At 40.8% G+C, this 19,921-nt stretch overlaps 1 protein-coding gene across 1 annotated transcript; it reads right to left on the reverse strand.

Annotated features, from left to right (window-relative positions):
• On the reverse strand, nt 4,125–8,322 carry LOC109825540 (pelargonidin 3-O-(6-caffeoylglucoside) 5-O-(6-O-malonylglucoside) 4'''-malonyltransferase-like). The gene is given in 5 exon segments (XM_020392391.1): nt 4,125–4,770; nt 4,773–5,054; nt 5,057–5,119; nt 5,122–5,168; nt 7,943–8,322. Coding segments are annotated over 5 exon segments (1,242 nt in total). The 3' UTR covers nt 4,125–4,300.

The following is a 19,921-nucleotide window of genomic DNA, read 5'->3' on the forward strand; positions in this document are numbered from 1 at the left end:
AATTGCAGGCAAAGAGGCATGCACTTAATTGCTGATTAAAAAACTATAGGCACTAAATGATGTCCCATTATTCTCTAGTTGTTTTATTAAAGCATGCACTTAATTGCTCTATGTTGAGGAGCTTTTTGTCTACATTAAGGGGGGAGACAGCATGCATTTTAGTGGTAAATTATGACATATGATTTGATTATATAATAGTGTCTCAATTAGTACATGATACACAAATCAGTATCAGTATATGATCATTTGGATAAAAAATGCAAATTGATTACAAATTTTGATTGACTAAATGATTTGATGCTTAGGAACAAAATAACAATCCATATAATATTTTCATAAAAAGACTTGATTTCGAGTTTATTGATAATAAAGAAAACTAATATTTCTATATATTGATAGCTCTTTAGCTTACTCCAAAATTTATTGCAAAAATCAACTTACTACTACATTTTCTCCAAGCCCTTAAAACTGAAAATAAAAATTAAAAAAAATCCACGAAACTTGCAACATAAATATAGAGTGGGGCACCCACATTACATCTTATTCATATCAAAATGAAATTCACCACATCAAAGTAAACCACACAGATCCCATCTCAAACATTATCAACTAATAAGTCTGTTCATAAACTAAGCATATAATTAAACTAATAAGTCTGTTCACAAACTTTACAGATGCAAGGCAAACGCATACCAGTAGATTGTCACTAAATCCAATTCACATTAACTAATTGACATAGTAGCGTGAAATCATATGGAGAGAGCGACTATGTTTCGAATGCACTCTTATATTTTATTAGCTTAATTAATTACATGAAGGATGATGTTAACAATAACAAGGGTTTCATCCACAAGCTTTGCTCATTAATTAGAGGCCTGACTTGCATCAGATAAGCTTTTATTTTCATACTGATTTGTCCATTGTAGAAAGCAACGCCTCCCAAATTCACTACAGACACCATAAGCACGCATGCACAGAGATCACAAAACAAAAACAACAACCAACAACAACAACATTATAACTCATCCTCCCTCTACTCAACATTCTCTTCAATGAACTAATTTGCTGAAATTAAGTTCTATCTTATATGAAGAACAGCATGATACATATATTTATGTGCGTCACATATAGATATATTCATAAGAAACGTGCATATATAACCATATTATCACATCTGGACTTTGGACTATTGCCAGTTTCACAAACCCCTGTCCATGTCATAGTATGACATTCGCATCTGTCTAAGAATCATAGTTCACTCATATGATATGCATGTATCATCAACAATTATTAGATTTTTTCAAAGTAACTAAAATGTTGAAAATTATCAGAAACTGGAACCAAATGTAAAGATTCGACATCGTCAAATTTAAAGCCCGAGACCCATCACTACTTTCTTTAGAAAGTAATCAGTTTTCTTCCTTCTCACCCCTTATTAGTTTCTCAATTGGACATCAAATAAAAACCCCAAAATAAATGGCCTAGCCAAATCCCTTGCCAAAATTGAAAATTACCCATTTTTTCATTACCGTTCTAATAACTTAAAATCTCCGCTAAAACGATCACAGAAACATAGCACGTGAATTCGGGGCGAAAAGCCCAAATTTAACAGACTGACTTTAGAAAAAAAACCAACCAGGGATATTTTGTAGCAAAATTTGGGAATAAGACTAAAAAGAAAAGACCTAATCTCCTCCAACAATTAAACTACAATAAGCAAAAGATTGAGGGAGGAGAGAGTACCTTGAGAGAGAGAAAGAGAGAGGGAGGCGGCGGCTCGTTGGTAGGGAAGGCGGCAGCTCGTCGGTGGTATGGCGGCGGCGCGGGTCCGGTGTCGGTGGTATGGCGGCGGCGCGGGTCCGGTGTCGGTGGTATGGCGGCGGCGCGGGTCCGGTGTCGGTGAAGAGAACGAGAAGGGGGAGGGGGGGAATGAAGAGAGAGAGGGGGGAAATAGGAAATGAGAGAGGGGGAATTAGGAATTGAGAGAGGGATTTGGGATAAATCCCTCTCTCGGGCGCGGGCTGCCCAAATTTTTTGGGCACGCCCGCGCCCAAATTTTTTTGGGCACTATTCTTTTTGGCGACGGAATTTCCGTCGCCAAAAATCCGTTGGTACAGTAATAACGACGTACAGTTCCCGTCACTAAAAATGATATTTCCGTCGGTAAAACTATTTTGCGGACGGAATAATAGCGACGAAAATTTCCGTCGCTATAACATGACTTATAGCGACGAAAATTTTCGTCGCTATAAGTCCGTCGGCAAAACCCCGTTTTCTAGCAGTGACTTTCCTCCTCTACATATCCCTTCGCAACCATCCTAGCCTTGAACCTCACGGGAGTGCCTTCAATACCCTCCTTCTTTGTATACACCCATTTACAACCAATAGCCTTCCGTTACTTTAGAAGCTCGACTAGCTCCCATGTGTCGTTCCTATGAAGAGACTCCATCTCCTCCTGCATAGTCACCTGTCATAAATCAATCTCTGAACTCTGCTCGGCCTCTCTGAATATAGTAGGAACCAACTCATCGACACTCTCCACCGAAAGTGCATACGCAACAACTGTGTCTGTATACCTAGCTAGCATTTGTATGTTTCTCCTCTATCTCCGAACTGCAATAGAATCATGAACCTGAGCCGTCGGTCCCTGATCCTGCTCAACTGTACCTGTATCCTCCGAATTATCACCGTGCTCGCTTGGCGTCACCTCAGTCAGCATTCTAATGAATACAGTCCCATCTGGACAATGTGGAGCTGCATCAATCTCCACCATCTGCGGTGTCTCTAATGTCGGGTCGCTCTCCACCTGATGAGAGCTAGGAAGCTTCAAGATAGAAGCCTCATCGAATGTGACATCTCTACTCAGCACAATCTTCTTATCAACTAGATCCTAAAGCTTGTATCCTTTGACACCATGCTTGAATCCCACAAATATGGTCTTCCTAGCTCGAGGTTCTAATTTATCAGTTTTCACATAATAAAATGCAGGGTACCCAAATACTTTAAACTGATCATAGTCGTGTGCTCCGACCACATCTCCATAGGGGTTTTTCCCTCAATCACAGATGAAGACAGCCTATTAATAATGTGGCTCACATATAAAAGTGCCTCTGTCCAAAAGATTTTCTTCAAACCATTCTGTGACAATAAATATCGTACATTCTCCAGCAAAGATCGATTCAACATTTTTGCCATCCCATTCTGCTGTGGCGTGTGACTAACTGTGAAGTGCCTCTCTATGCCCTCGTCTCGACATAGTTGCTGAAAGAGGTCAGAAGTATACTCACCATCGTTGTCGGATCGCAACGTCTTGATCTTTTCCCCAGTCTGTAGTTCCAATATCTTCTTCCACTCCACAAATATCTCTAGGACTTTACTCTTTTCGTCATGGTGTACACCAAATAACACCTAGAATAGTCATCTACAAACGTGACGAACCAATATCGACCACCAAGTGATGCCCGTCTTGGTGGGACCCAAACATCTATGTACACGTAGTCCAAGATGTCAGTCATCCTATGGATGGCTATCCTGAACTTCATCATTGTCTTCTTGCTAAGAACGCAGTGCTCACAGAATTCTGTCTTTCCACTCTTGGCTTCTTTCAATAGCCCCTGCTTGCAAAAAGACTGCAGTGACTTTTTACCTGTGTGCCCCAACCTATAGTGCCAAAGTCTGCTCGCGTCCGTCTCTGAAATAGCTGAAGCTACCTGGCCAATCTCGGTGCTTCCCTTTAAAAAAAAGATTTTACTTTCCCAAAAAGCGGATTTGAATCCTCTCCTCTTCAAAAAAAGATAGTCCATGTCACCTCTCTCTTTATCTTGATTTTGGATCGCAATCCGTTATAAATTCATCTTTGATATTGGATCCATTGGGGAGAATCTGGCCCAACCAAGAGTTAATGAACGATCTTATTAAAAACATGTTTCAGTGCATATAAAATAAAAAAATATAAATAGTATATGCAACCTCATTAAAAACAATTTCCAATGCAATGTAAAAGAACATGGGCAATTGTGTAAGTCATGTAGATTTCGTGCCAATTATTTTTCAACAAAACAAAAAAAATTCATTCGAGAAACAGTTTTCACAATAAAATTATAGATATCTAAGCAGTACATATTTGAAGTCGATTTCATGCATCATTCATCGTTGTAGCATTAATTTGCTAACGTTTCATTCTTGGCACAAACGAAACACTACTCTCACAAAGGACGTATGAAATCGAGAATACAACAGAAAATGTAGGCATCACATGATTTCAAGCAAACCGCCAATTCCAGTATGAAGGCAATGTTGACTACACATACGAGGAAGTATAAGCGAGGATCTCTTCATCCCGCTCAAACCTAATCATATCCTCCTCCTCCAACGTCACCCAAGCCTCCATCCCGGTCAAAGTAACCATATTCCTCATCACGGGCCCACCGATCCCCATCCAGATGGGCCTCCCAAACCCAAAATCTGCCTCGTAAAACCCAAACCTCGTCCAGCTAGTGAAAAAATACACGTCCCAGTCATCACCAACCTCATCCGCGATCTCCCTCACCGTCTCCTCCCTCAACGGCCACCCGTCAGTCTCTGTATACTCTCTCAGTCTCTCTCTGTCGATATTTTTTATGGTCGAGCTCACCTTCTCTTCGAACCTCGACTTCAATTTGGCCTCGGCCTCCGTCACCGCCGTCGCAACTTGCCACACCATGTTGCCGAACAGGCTGTCCGGCAAAGGCGGTTCCGCCTTCCCTCGCATGTCGACCACGATTCTCGCCATCACGGCTTCGACAGCCTGTCGCTGCCTTCGCCCTCGTGCAGCATCGCACAGAGGGCGATCACCGTCTGAACACGTGTAGGGTTGGTGATAACGGAAGATTTTCTGAGGTTAGTGATTGCCGACTCGTCGAAAGAGAAGTCTTTGATAATGAGGTTTGGCGCGGGCCGTCCATAGTCGGGTACCTCTTTTGTAAAATTGGGCGTAAAGAGACGCCGCGTTAAAGGCGGGAAGCGGGGGCTGAGCTTCTTCTGGTCGCTGTGGCGGCCCCATGCGGTGACGAAAGCCCGGCGGAGCGGGCATCAGAGATTTTGTGGGAGATGCAGATGGCGACGGCGATTTCCGGCGCCAGGAGAAGGTGGTTATCTGGACGGAGAGGAGAGGGTTGCCACTGTTGTTTCTGCAATAGTTTTTCCCTCAAGAATTACTTCGTATTTACAAAAGAATTTTATTTTTTTCTGCAGAAACCACTTTAAAAATCAACCGTTTTATTCTTTTTCTTTGTGAAACTTTAATAGAAACCCGCAAAAATTGGTTTTGAAAAGCACGTCCGCCACAAATTGAGATTTTTCACGGGGCCACAGTTTTGTTTCTTAAGGGCACTTTCGGAATTTGAATCAAAATCTACTAGAAAATATAGGTCAAGGTGGTTCATTACGTCATCCTATTTTGAAGGTGGTTTCTGTAAAGAAAGCCTTTTTGATATTCATATGGGAAAAATGCTTCCAGCCCCTAAAAGCTAAAGAAACGTGCTTCCCACCCCCCAAGAGTCTGTCAACGGATGTTTTACCCTAAAAAATAAAGATTCTATTCTCTGAGCCCCAAAAAACAAAACCTAAGAGATTAAAATATGTGAAGACCATAATATCATTCTCTCTCTCTTTCTTTTTTTATTAAAATATGATGAAGATTATTTTATTATTTTCGTTTTCTCTCTCTCTTTATCATGATGTACTAAGATGATAGTTGAAATGATTGATGAGGATTATTTTATTATTTTTATTTTTTATTATTTTTGTTGTTTGTATTGGGAGATTGTTAAAGTTACGGGTTAATTGTTAAGGTTACGAGTTAATTGTTAATGTTATGAATCCTCTCTCTCTCTCTCTCTCTCTCTCTCTCTCCCCCTTCTCTCTCTCTCTATCATGATGTTACTTTGATGATATTGAAATGATTAAAGATGATTATTATTTTATTATTTTTGTTTTTTATTCTTTTCGTATTTTTAGAATATTCGTTGTTAAGGATAATGGTTGGTTGTAAAGGTTATGCATTGATTGTTAAGGTTACGGGTTGGTTGTTAAGGTTACGGGTTTGTTGTTAAGGTTATGGGTTTGTTGTGTAGTTTACGGATTTGTTATTAAGGTTACAGGTTTAATTGTTAAAGTTACGGGTTTAATTGTTAAGGTTACGTGTTTAATTGTTAAGGTTATTGGTTTAATTATTATGGTTACGGGTTTAATTATTAAGGTTACGTGTTTAATTGTTAAGGTTACGGGTTTAATTGTTAAGGTTACGGTTTTGATTGTTAAGGTTACGGGTTTAATTGTTAAGGTTACGGTTTAATTGTTAAGTTTACGGTTTAATTGTTAATGTTATGGGTTTAATTGTTAAGGTTACGGGTTTAGTTGTTAAGGTTACCGGTTTAATTGTTAAGGTTACCAGTTTAATTATTAAGGTTACGGTTTAATTGTTAAGGTTACAGGTTTAATTGTTAAGGTTACGAGAGAGAGAGAGAGAAAGGATCCATAACCTTAACAATTGACCCGTAACCTTAACAATTAAATCCATAACCTTAATAATTAAATTTGTAACCTTAATAATTAACCCGTAACCTTAACAATTAGACCCGTAACCTTAACAATTAAACACGTAACCTTAATAATTAAACCCGTAACCGTAACAATTAAACCCGTAATCTTAACAATTAAACCCGTAACCTTAACAATTAAACACGTAACCTTAACAATTAAACCCGTAACCTTAACAATTAAACCTGTAACCTTAACAATTAAACTCATAACCTTAACAATTAAACCGTAACCTTAACAATTAACCGTAACCTTAACAATTAAACATGTAACCTTAATAATTAAACCCGTAACCGTAACAATTAAACCCGTATCTGTAACAATTAAACGCGTAACCTTAACAATTAAACCCGTAACCTGAATAATTAAATCGTAACCTTAACAATTAAACCGTAACCGTAACAATTAAACCTGTAACCTTAACAATTAAACACGTAACCTTAACAATTAAACTCGTAACCTTAACAATTAAACTCGTAACCTTAACAACAAATCTGTAATCTACACAACAAACCCATAACCTTAACAAGAAACCCGTAACCTTAACAACCAACCCGTAACCTTAACAATCAATGCATAAACTTTACAACCAACCATTATCCTTAACAACGAATATTCTAAAAATACGAAAAGAATAAAAAACAAAAATAATAAAATAATAATCCTCTTCAATCATTTCAATATCATCAAAGTAACATCATGATAGAGAGAGAGAGAACGGGGGGGGCATGATAGTATTTTGATGCTAACAATTCATTAACAATTAACCCGTAACCTTAACAGTTGATTGAATTTGTAAGCTTAGAGTCTATCTGAGCTATTGCTGTACTTATCATTCATATTTGGTTATGAATAAAAATTTTCATTGACCAAAAAAAAAAAAAAACTTTAACAATCTCCCAATACAAACAACAAAAATAATAAAAAAACAAAAATAATAAAATAATCTTCATCAACCATTTCAACTATCATCTTAGTACATCATGATAAAGAGAGAGAAAACAAAAATAATAAAATAATCCTCATCAACTATCATCTTAGTACATCATGATAAAGAGAGAGAAAACAAAAATAATAAAATAATCCTCATCATATTTTAATAAAAAGAGAGAAAACAAAAATAATAAAATAATCCTCATCATATTTTAATAAAAAAAGAAAGAGAGAGAGAGAATGGTATTATGGTCTTCACATATTTTAATCTCTTGGGTTTTGTGTTTTTGGGGCTCAGATAACAGAATCTTTATTTTAGGGGGTAAAACACCCATTGACAAAGTCTTGGGGGTGGGAAGCATGTTTCCTTGGTTTTTGGGGGCTGGAAGCATTTTTTCCTATTCATATTCACAAAGGTAGAAAAGAATACCTGCAGGAGTTGTTACTGCAGGGGAGGAGAGTGTTCACGCTGCAGCAGCTGAGGCCCCGAGCAACAAGCTCCGAGAGCGGAGAATCAGTTGTGGCCACGGCTTCGACAAGGTGAGCGCCCCGGTCGTTGCAGTCGACGAAGGTGTGGTCGGGGTCTAGTTCTCCGGCGGCAGGGTAGAAAATAGACAGGGTGCGAGATAAAGAGGTTTTGAGAGTGGGGAGGGAGTGAGCGCCGGCAGGGTTTTGATAAAAGAGGACGAAGGGAAAGTGAAGCACTTTAACGCATCGATCGATCCAGCAGAGCTTGTGGGTGCGGAGATGAGGAGGAGTTGGGGATGAAGGGGTGATGGTCTCTTTGGATGTCACTTCCAGCTCCCACATTTTGATCTGAAGCTTGTTTCCTCAAACTCTCTCTCTCTCTCTCTCTCTCTCTCTCTCTCTCTCTCTCTCTCTCTCTCTCTCCAAGATTGAACGAATAGCCAACGCTCTGTCGCATAGATGCATGAATTGCTTTCATGTAGATGAAGCCATTTCACTTGTTCGAAGTCAATTGCAAACAACCTATTATATATTAATTCTTGACAGTTGTGAGATTCATTGGGTCGAAAAGTCGAAGGAGTTGCTTGAGCAAAGGTTGTCGGCGCACGATGAAGGCTTTGACTTTGGAAATCATAGGATTGAGGATTGGTTAATCGAGTATCTGAAAGCTGATAGCAAGTGACAAATATGAGGCAGAATATTGGCACGAAGCGACGTGGAAACAGGTAGCTTTTATTTTTTGAATGTTTTAGAGGAGGACCCACTCTCAGATATTACCCTTCTCTTGAGACCTCCAACTAGCCAAGTAAATGCCAGGTGTTGATCAGACACTTTTTTTTTTTAGAAAAAGGATGGGATATCATAAAGATACCAAGCAAGCTAAATAACATAAAGGTTGTTACATAACAGGTACATATCCCCAACCTAGAATATGTACCATAGTTCAAAACCAACTACATTGCAAGGTTACAAACATCCCATACTCTAACCACAAATTAGAGAACAACACAAATCTAACTAGATTGTCATAGTAAGGAGATATAGAAACTACTATAGTTTTTGTCCTCAAGAAACAACTATCACAAAGATTTTTATAATCAGAAATCATTCCACCTCCACTTGAGTACTGCAAAGAAAGCTGTCAATATTAATCCAAAAGCCTTTCCAAAGGATTCGGATCCTCTCCACTACAAAAAAAATAATGGAGGGACCACTACATAATCACAGCCATTGATTATCTAGTTGATGGTTATGATTTTTTCTTTTAGTGCAAATTAGGAATGAGTGCAATACACGGGGGTATGGTAAGTGTTAGATTTAGATTATATCATAACCGCCTACTAAATAATCAACGCTTGAGATTAAAAGTATTGGTCTCTCCACTACTTTTTTGTAGTGGAGAGGATCCAAATCCCTTTCCAAAACCATGATGAATGCAAGTTTTCAGAACGTAAATATTCTGTCCATGATTTCTTTCAAAATATTTATGGAAACTGGTTTGCTTCCAAAGCTCAATGTTGCCATTAAACCATTTCCAAAGCCATTTACCTAAGGGAGCTTTATTCATCATTTTTAAATTTTTTATCCCTAAATCACCACATTGTTTTGGTCTACATATCTCCTCCCGTTTAACCAAATTAGCACACCCTTTATGTTCCAAAGATCCAATCCATAAAAATCTTCTTCTCATTATATCAACTTTTCAATAACTCAAACTGGGAATAAGAAGAAAGATAACCAGAAGATTGGCATAGAGGAAAGGACTGAGTTAACCAAAACCAATCTCCCTCCTCTTGATAAAGATCTACCTTTCCATAAAGCTAATCTTTTCTCAATTTTCTCAATCAAAGGAAACCAGACATCTCTTTTTAATTTTCCTGGCCTTAAAGGTATTCCAAGATAAGTAATAGGAAATTACCACACTTACAATTCATCATAAAAGCCAGATTTTGTTGTAAAGACTCATTATCTTCAAGAGCAATATGAGCACACTTTTATTAAAACTTATTTTTAAGCCTAAAGCTAATTCAAAGCAATACAAAATCAGCTTCAACACAGTCAAGTGCTCTTTTTTATTTTTGCAAAAGATCAATGTATCATCAGCATATTGTAAGCAAAAAACTTTATGCCTCATATTTTTAGGGCCTAATCCTTCAATTAGCTGAGCTTCAACAGCTAACTTCAACATCTTAGCTAACTTCAACAGCTAACTTCAATTAGTTGATCAGACACCTTTAATCTAATATAAACACCGGGTTGTCCGATCAAAATGCATGAGCGTGAGGTTTTTAGAGCAATTGTGTTAAAGCGTCAGATTTCGGGTCCCTAGTATAATACCTCTAGAGTCTAGACCGGCTCTATTTTATTACTTCCTTATTCTAAAACAAAGCATAAAATTCATTATTTTAAAATTCATTATTTAATTAGAATGTGTTTAGGTAAACTCTTAAAACTGGAAGACTAAACCTAGCCCAGTTTTGAATTTGTTTTTTATTGGTAAAAACCGGACCAGCTTAATTTGGTTCGGTTCTTCGATCAAGAGTAAAACTGATTTAGAATTGAACCTAGCTTAGATTTTGAGTGATTGTCAAATACAACCTTAAATGAATATGCAATTCACATTTATTAACGAACTCATAAGCCGAGCAAACACATCAAACATACAACAATTCTACCATCTAAGTCTAATTAAATTTAATTATTTCTAACCCCTCATAATTCAAATTAACGTTATTCTCGTAACCCAGGGTTTTATGGATGGTAAAGAATAAGTGAATGATTTACAAATATATATATATAATAAAAGAATACCTGTATGAGTTGCTATAGCACGGAAGGAGAGTGTTTAGACTACATTGATCGTGGAGGAGGCGTCCAATGAACTCCGAAAGTGGAGAATCAGATGTGGCCACAACTTCGACGAGACAAGCTCCTCAATCGTTGCGGTCGACGGAGGTTTGATTGGAGTTTTAGTTCTCCGGTGAAACGGAAGTTTTGAGAGTGAAGAGGAAGGTAGGGGTTAGTGTTTGTATAGGAGGAGATGAAGGGGATGTGATGCGGAGGCTGTTAAATATAGTAGTATTTTTTTTATCTTGATATAATGTTTGTTAAATTAGGTAGTATATGATCATGTATTATGTAGGATACCATTTCCTAATTTTCTCCTTTACTTTCTGCCTTTATTAAGACTTTTCATATTTAGTCTCAAGTTAGTATAAATATGCGCAATGACCATCATCAATAATATCAAGTCTTCTTCTAATTAAAGTAGTTATCATGGTATCACAGTCATCTTATTCATCCTAGAGAGACTCCTTCGATTCCTTTTTGCTCGATCTCAGGGCCACCGAGGGGTTTCTTCGCACTTCCCGTCGTCGGCTTGGATGCTGATTCCAGTAGAAACTCCTCTGACCAAGCCTAATCCGGCAACCCAAGCCGAAAGTCTCGGTTTCCGCTGCTCCTCCCGCAGCACTACTGTGAACAGAGGGATTAGCGTGGGGGCCACATCACGAAGACACATCCATGAACGCGGAGGCTTTCGCGGAGGCAAGCGGCATCAGTAACTTGGTGGGGGTCCACCCACGTGCGCCCACCTAACTCCAAGCTGCGGGTTTTCTTTCTTCACCGGCCCACTAATCTCCCTTTAAATATTCGATCTCTTCCTAGGGTTTCGTGCGGGGATAAACGTGTGAGGTTTTTAGCCGGCTGCAGTCAAGGGGAAAAAGACTGCGGGGAAATAAATCGTAGAGTTTTTTGCGATTGTTTTTTAGAGAAAAGCTGAGAGTTTCTTGAGGAGAGATAAAGAGAGATTCTACAAAAGAGAGGTTAATTTCTTTTGGATAAAAATCAGATCTTTTTTCTTTAAGACGAGCTTGTGGATTGTACAAGTCGTCGGTGTTCTCCTTATAGTGGAATCTCCCCTCACCCCTCCCGGTGGATTGTACAAGTCGTCGGTGTTCTCCTTATAGTGGAATCTCCCCTCACCCCTCCCGTGGACGTAGGTAATTTTGCCGAACCACGTAAATCTCGTGTATTTACTGTTTTCTGGGTGTTGACTATTGCTTGTAGGTTCCCTCAATATTCGGTCTTAGAGCTGATGAGAGGAAGAGTGTATATTTCACTTTGATGAAATATATCACTTTCAATTCTTGTTTCCTTTGAGAAATAAGAATTTCATTATCTATTCTTGTTTCCTTCGAGAAAAGGGAATATAGAGGTTGACTTGTGCTTTTGTGACAATAAAAGCCAGGGCTTTCTCTCAGGTAATATCGCTTCCGCGGCGGTGGGCGTGACTCTGCGCCTAACAATTGGTATCAGAGCTGTTATTCAGATTGGGAGTGGTGTAGCTTCTGATTTGAGGTGGTGCTCGGTAATTTCCTGAGAGAAGCGGATTCATTAATACAAGCGGAGAATGGCGTTAACAAGTAAAACAGTTAAAGTAGGAAAATACGAGATTGAAAAATTCAATGGGAAGAATGATTTTTCCTATTGGAGGATGCAGATGAAGAACACGTTGATTTCGCAGAAATTGCACAAAGCTTTGGCGGGAAAAGAGAAGAAGCACAAGGATATGTCTGATGAGGATTGGGAGGAGCTGGATCTGGAAGCACGGGCGTCGATTATCCTTTGCCTTGAAAGGGATGTAGCTTTCTTGGTAGATGGAGAGGAAACGACCGCGGGCGTGTGGTTGAAGTTAGAAAGCACGCACCTTCATGACGAAGAGTCTAACGAACTGGATCTATTTAAAATCCAAATTGTATACTTGCAAGATGGAGGAGGGCTCATCAATCCGGGAATACATCAACAAGTTCGATAGGATAATATCGGATTTGAAGGACATCGATGTGACTGTAGAAGACGAGGATCAGGCGCTTTTACTACTTCTATCTCTACCGAAGTCTTATGAGAACCTGGTACAAACACTGATGCTTGTGGGAGACAATTTGACGATGGATGAGACTAGAACGGTGCTTCTAGCGGATGACCTTCGGAAGATTGCAACCAGTGACATGACTACTGGTGGTAACAAAGAACAAGCGCAGGGATTGTTTGCTAGAGGAAGGAGCAATAAGCGAGGAAAAGGCAAGGGAGGAAAGTCTAGATCTAAATCGAGACCTCTTGCGGGACGAGCGTGTTTCAAATGCGGTGAAGTTGGGCATTTCAAGGTCGATTGTCCTAACAAGAGAGTAGGTGTGTAATATCCCAACCCACGGAAGCGCTTGACAAAATTGTCGACTGACTCTCCGTCTTTTTGCTTCTCATCTAAGTCAGAACCCTAACGGACGTACAGCACGTTCCTGATTTGCGGAAGAATCTTATCTCAGTGGGTGCATTAGACTCCGGTGGCTGCAAGATTGTTACAGAGAACGGAGTAAAGAAGGTTGTTCGAGGTTCCCTAACAGTGATGAAGGGTGTTCGTCACGGTAATCTATATACTCTCTCGGGTACGACGGTGACAGGAGATGCAGCGGTTGGAACTGATGGAAGTGGTGGAGACCCATGTGAGCACACCCGGTTATGGCATAGGCGGCTTGGGCACATGTCAGAGAAGGGTCTGGTTCTGCTTGGTAAGGAGGGTTTGCTGAAGAATCTGAAGAAACCTTGCATGGATTTTTGCGAGGATTGTGTGTATGGAAAGGCGCACAGGGTTCAATTCTTGAAAAGCAATCACAAGAGCAGAGGTATACTAGATTATGTGCACACGGATGTTTGGGGTCCGGCTCAAACAACTTCCAAGGGTGGTTCCAGGTATTTTGTCTCGTTCATAGATGATCATTCGAGGTATGCTTGGATTTATTTTCTTAAGCATAAGAATGAGGTATTCGAGACATTCAAGAAGTGGAAAGCAATGATTGAGAACAGGACGGGCAAGAAATTGAAGACACTAAGATCTGACAACGGTGCAGAGTATACAGATGGTGCTTTCAAGAAGTTCTGTGATCAAGAGGGCATTGTTCGACACTGGACAGTCAAGTCAACACCACAGCAAAACGGGGTCGCTGAGAGACTGAACCGAACATTGCGGGAGAAGACAATGAGTATGTGATCTTATGCTGGATTGGGCAACGAATGGTGGGCAGAAGCGGTGGCTACAGCATGTTACATTGTGAACCGTTCTCCACATTCAACATTGGATGGTGATACACCCTATAGGGTGTGGTCAGGGGAACATGCGGATTATGAGAGGCTCAGAATTTTCGGATGTACCGCCTATTATCACGTCAACGAGGGAAAGCTTGACGCGAGGGCCTGTAGGCGTATAAAATTGCTTATAGGTCCCTTAATACGGCTCAGCACGAACCGACGAACCAACGAGGCAACGAGGTTAACGAATCGCACGCAAGCAACGGAATAAATCCATTCACGTGCGGAATCAAGCTAACGGGTTCGAAGAGTCAACGAGTCATCCAACCAAGGGTAGACTCGGACGAATCACGATCGAATCAAGATCAGTTTCGGACTCAGACTCAGAAGTGGATTTACTGCCAAATCAGGAATCGGATTTACTGCCAAATCAGGTCAACGAATCAGAGTCTAAATCAACCACATAACCGAATCACGAACAGAACCGAAAGACGGAAAACGATGGAACCCAAATACCTATAGGGGCTCGGCCAAAACCGAGCCACCTATAGGTGGCCGGCCCAGAGCCGAGCCACCTATAGGTGGCCTGTCAGATCTATGCCCGGGCACAGTTCTGAGTGCCTATAAATAGGGGGCTTGGTTCATTTGTTAAAAGGTTGGAATTTTTGGAGGCGAAGCTCTGCTGGATTCAAGGCTCAGAACTTAAAAAGATTGAAGCTTTAGGACTTTGAGGACTTGCTCTTCCAGATCCGGTGCTCGGCGATCGTCAACGCCAAATAAGGCAAGAGTTCGAGAGGAACCGGATCTCAGATCTACGCAGCGTACTCCGGATCAAAGCTTGGTGGGCGATTGTTTCCTTGGTGAACCTATCCCCCCGGCTATTATTTCCTTCGTGAAATAATACCCGTCGTACTACGTAGATCCGACCGGATCTAGATCGCGCGGTGGTCCACGGATTAACCCCGGCGCAGGCGAAGAACCCACGCAAGAGAGCGACCGCAAAACAGGAGCTCGTGATTTGTTCGACAAAAGAGAAAAGTTGTAATTTTTTTTATTTCCTTTTTTGATCTCGTTGTAACCGGATCTTATAAAAAGACCGGATCTTTGTAACCGATAAACGATTACTTGAGTGCAATGACGTCAATGAGTGCAATGACGTCAATGAAGAAAGATACGATTTTTCTCGCGAACAATCTGGAGGTGATATTCTTGGGATATGCAAATGGCGTAAAAGGCTACCGCCTTTGGTGTACAGAAGATTCAAAGTTTGTGATCAGCAGTGACGTTACCTTTGATGAAAAATCCATGATTGCTAGGGCGCCCAAGGATGATGGTGTTGGGACTGTTGGGACTTCAAAGTCCCAGGTTATTGAGATAGAACCTAAAGACCAACCAGGTTCTAGTCATGTTCAAGTGGGAAATCAGGTAGATGATGAGCTTGAGCAGGAGGAGGTTCAGTAGGAGAATACACAGGCACTACAACAACAACAGCTCGAGGATACTTTGGCTTCCACTAGGCCAAAGCGAGCATACAAGCAGGTACAAAATCTAGGGGCTGATCAGCCCCTGAAGCACTATGGGCAAGTTAATTTGGTTGAGTACGCACTCTCGGTGGAGGAATATGAGCCGGTCTCCTTCAAGGAAGCTATTCGAGATAGAGATAGCGAGAGTTGGTTGGTTGCGATGGAAGAGGAGATGGAATCTCTCCGGAAGAACCAAACATGGGAGGTGGTCCCTGTTTGTGGGAAAATTTGCAGTAAAAAGACAATGAAGGAAAATTGATTTGTATTCCTTTAATCTCAGTTACAATTGGATTTCCTGATTACAAAAGAGAAGAGAATGATCTGGATTCTCCCCTTTGTTTAATTCTGGGTTCTTCACGATGACGATGGAGTGCCTCCCTTGAATGCTCGCATCGAGTTTGCTCTCCGTTGACGATCCGACGTCTTGCTTCACTGGAACGTGGTCTTCTCCTCACGATTTGATGTTGTGGAGAACTCTGAACGAGTTTGAAACTCTATGAAAGAGTTGATTTAACCGAAAGTCGGTTATAAGCCAAGGATGAAGAAGATCTTGTTGCCGATCTCCAAAGCTCCAACCGAAGGATGAAGGATCCTCTTTTCGCTGCCAAGAAGTTCCAACAGACCGCCCCTGAACTGAATTGATTTTCAGTTATTTATAGGGGATTAAGGGGTGTAACCACCTCCTTAATTTGCTCCTAAGTAGGGCTAATAGGATGTAACCGCCCCTTAAATCACTCCTGAGTGGAGTGGTGATCCCCTCAGATCGTGGGAAACGGTTTTGAAACCGTTCAGCTCATGTTTGAACGAGTCAAACGCAGGCCCTGTATTCTGGAATGAAATCTGCGTTTGAACGCAGTGTTTGCGAGCTGCGTCTGGCGGCGGTTAGAGTTGCGTCTGGCAGTGAGTGAAGCTGCGTTTGGTAGCGGTATAGAGTTGCGTCTGGCAACGAGTGAAGCTGCGTTGGGCAGCGGTTAGAGCTGCGTTGAGCAACGGTATAGAGCTGCGTTGGGCAGCAGTATAAAGCTGCGTTGGGCAGCGAGTGAAGCTGCGTTGGGCAGCGGTATAAAGCTACGTTGGGCAGCGGTATAGAGCTGCGTTGGGCAGCGCTTGGAGCTGCGTTGGGCAGCGGTATAGAGCTGCGTTGAGCTGTGTTCGTGGCTATGAACGCGATGCGTCTTGATACTGGTGTGCGGGGAGGACTTCCACAGTTTGATTTGAAGAGACCGTCGATTTGTAGTCTCTTTCTGTCGAAGCGTTGTAAAGATCGTCGTTTTGTAATCTTTGCTTTAGCTCTTTGATATGTGAGAGTCGTCAGATTGTAACTCCCGATGTTGATTATGAAGGCTGTTTGATTAGAGCTTCCATCAGTTATCGTAAAGGTCGTCAGATTGTAACCTTCAGCGATCTACGTGAAAGTCTTCAAATTATAGCCTTCTGGAAGTCGTCAGATTGTAACTTCCATCATCGGTGTTTGATGGGGATCAGCTATCTATTGTGAATTTTAGACAGCCTACAGAACCCCCTCCAAAGTTTTCGAAAGTTCGCGGTTGACTGGGACGAATTTTCGGAATACTTTGGATCTCAACTCTGATTTTGTAGCTGTTGATTCCTTGCGGTAAAGGATTTGTTCTCTGCACTTGCTTCGAAGGCATCTTGGTTGAAGGGATTTGCCACGTAGGACCTGTGTGAAGGTATGCGCTATAATCCTGCTTCTGGAATGTGGGTGTGGATCCTGCATTTTGAACTTGAGATGCAGGTCTCACCCTTGCATGTTGAATTTGGAACACAGGTGTGACCTCGGCATTTGGTTTTTGCATCGCGGGTCTGACCTCAACGTTTTGACTTAAGACATGGAATTGGCTTCTGTGCATTTTTGACTAAGTCTTTGAGACTTGTCTTTGGCTCATCTGTTTTAAGTCTCAGATCACATCCATTAAGCTGATGGGCCTGCAAACGTGCATAGGATTTTTGGCAAACCCTCAGCCCTCAACAAATTTGATAAGCCTTTACCGACTACCGTTTGAGTCGGGCTAGCATGTGGATTGTCTAAGTCCGTTCCACATGTAACGTTGTGCTAAGAGAATGAACCCTCTTAGACTTGATGCTATGATTTTGAATACATAGACTTTGTTATTTTCACGGGAAAAGACTAACCGGCAGCATGTGTTAGATGCAGACTTATCTTTAATTAGGGATCGAGATAAAGTCCCCCATGCGTGTGAGACATGGATTTTGATGTTCTTTTCACGATAAAAGACTAACCGGCAACGCGTGTTAGGCGTAGACTTATCTCTAATTAGGGATCGAGATAAGGCGTAGACTTATCTCTAATTAGGGATCGAGATAAAGTCCCCCATGCGTGTAAGGCATGGATTTCGGTGTTATTAATAACAACCTGCCACGATGTTGAATACGTGGACTTTGTCATTGTTTCTTCCTGTGTTACTGAAAGAAAGTTAGAAACGCCAGAGGTGTAATATTAACTTGGCATGAATTTTTACTTAGAGTAAAATTCAAAAACTTTCTTTATTATCACTAGGATAATTTTAGAAAATATTTAATCCGTTGGGGATTTTATAATGACAACTTGTTGTTCTTGTTGAAAAAGGATTAACAAGTTCATTGGGGGGTTTGACTGTTAGAGGTGTGATGTTAACCTAACAGTATTTTTATGGACCTATCGCTCCGTTGATGAGAGTCGATAAGTGGAAAGTATTGCGATCGGAGCAACTTTGAGGACCTATCGCTCTATTGACGAGAGTCGATAAGTTGATTTTGTCAGATGTGTTTGATATTAACGTGACAAGATTGTGTTACAATTGGAGCAACGTGACAAGATTGTGTTGCGATTGGAGCAACTTTGTGGACTTATCATCCTATTGAAGAGGATTGATAAGTGAATTTTGTCAGAGGTTTAGTGTTAACGTGACAAGATTGTGTTGCGATGGGAGAAACTTTGTGGACTTATCATCCTATCGAAGAGGATTAATAAGTTGATTTTGTCAGAGGTGTGATATTAACATAACAGGAATTTGTGTTGCGATGAGAGCAACTTTGTGGACTTATCATCCTATTGACGAGGATTGATAAGTGGGTTGTCAGAGGTATGATGTTAACGTGACAAGATTGTGTTACGATCGGAGCAACTTTGTGGACTTATCATCCTATTGACGAAGATTGATAAGTGGATTGTCAGAGGTTTGGTGTTAACATGACGGATTTTGTGTTGCGATTGGAGCAACTTTGTGGACTTATCATCCTATTGAAGAGGATTGATAAGTGGGTTGTCAGAGGTTTAGTGTTAACGTGACGAGAGTATGTTGCGATCGGAGCAACTTTGTGGACTTATCATCCTATTGATGATGATTGATAAGTGGATTTTGTCAGAGGTTTAGTGTTAACGTGACAAGATGATGTGTTGCGATTGGAACAACTTTGTGGGCTTATCATCTTATTAAAGAAGATTGATAAGTGGGAATTAGCGTTTCGCTGGGAAAACTTGCTAAATGAGTTTATCATCAAAAGCGATAAATTTTGATGCTTGTGATTTGAACAAGATTTTGAAGACTTAGCGTCTTGCTGGGGAAGATTGCGATTTGAGCAATTTTGAGGACTTATAATCCTATTGTCAAGGATTGATAAGTTGATTGTCAGAGGTGTATTGTTAACGTGACAAGTTGAGAGTGATGCAAACTGAATTCATACTCTGTGGGGATGATGATCGTCAGAAGTGTAATGTTAACTCGACGATGTGAAAGATTCGTTACTCTTAATCTAATGGATTCCAAGTAACCAACCCCCAGTCTTGATTAAGACTTAGCAGGGGAATAAAAAGAGGTAGATAAGGCACATCACCTAGTGGGGCACTATCCATGAAGTCGGAATAGAGGTACATCACATGGTAGGCTATTATCTGATGAGTTTGACTATCAGAGGTAACTGCTAACGTGATAGTTTTGGTGGACCTGCCATCCTACTAGAAGAGGATTGGTGGGAGAATTTGGAGGAAAATAGGACTATCAGAGGTGACGGTTAACGTGATAGTTTTGGTGGACCCGCCATCCTACTTGAAGAGGATTGGTGGGGGAATTTGGAGGAAAAGGACTATCAGAGGTGACGGTTAACGTGATAGTTTTGGTGGACCCGCCATCCTACTTGAAGAGGATTAGTGGGGGAATTTGGAGAAAATAAACTATCAGATGTGATCATTAACGTGATAGTTTTGGTGGACCCGCCATCCTACTAGAGAGGATTGGCTTCAGTGGCCGTAGTATCTTCCGGTTCTGACTGAGAAGATTGAGCTTGGTCCGATTGCTCAGGAGAAGATTGGGCTT

This window comes from Asparagus officinalis, chromosome 10 (assembly GCF_001876935.1).
Source record: "Asparagus officinalis chromosome 10, Aspof.V1, whole genome shotgun sequence".
Taxonomy (NCBI): Eukaryota; Viridiplantae; Streptophyta; class Magnoliopsida; order Asparagales; family Asparagaceae; genus Asparagus; species Asparagus officinalis.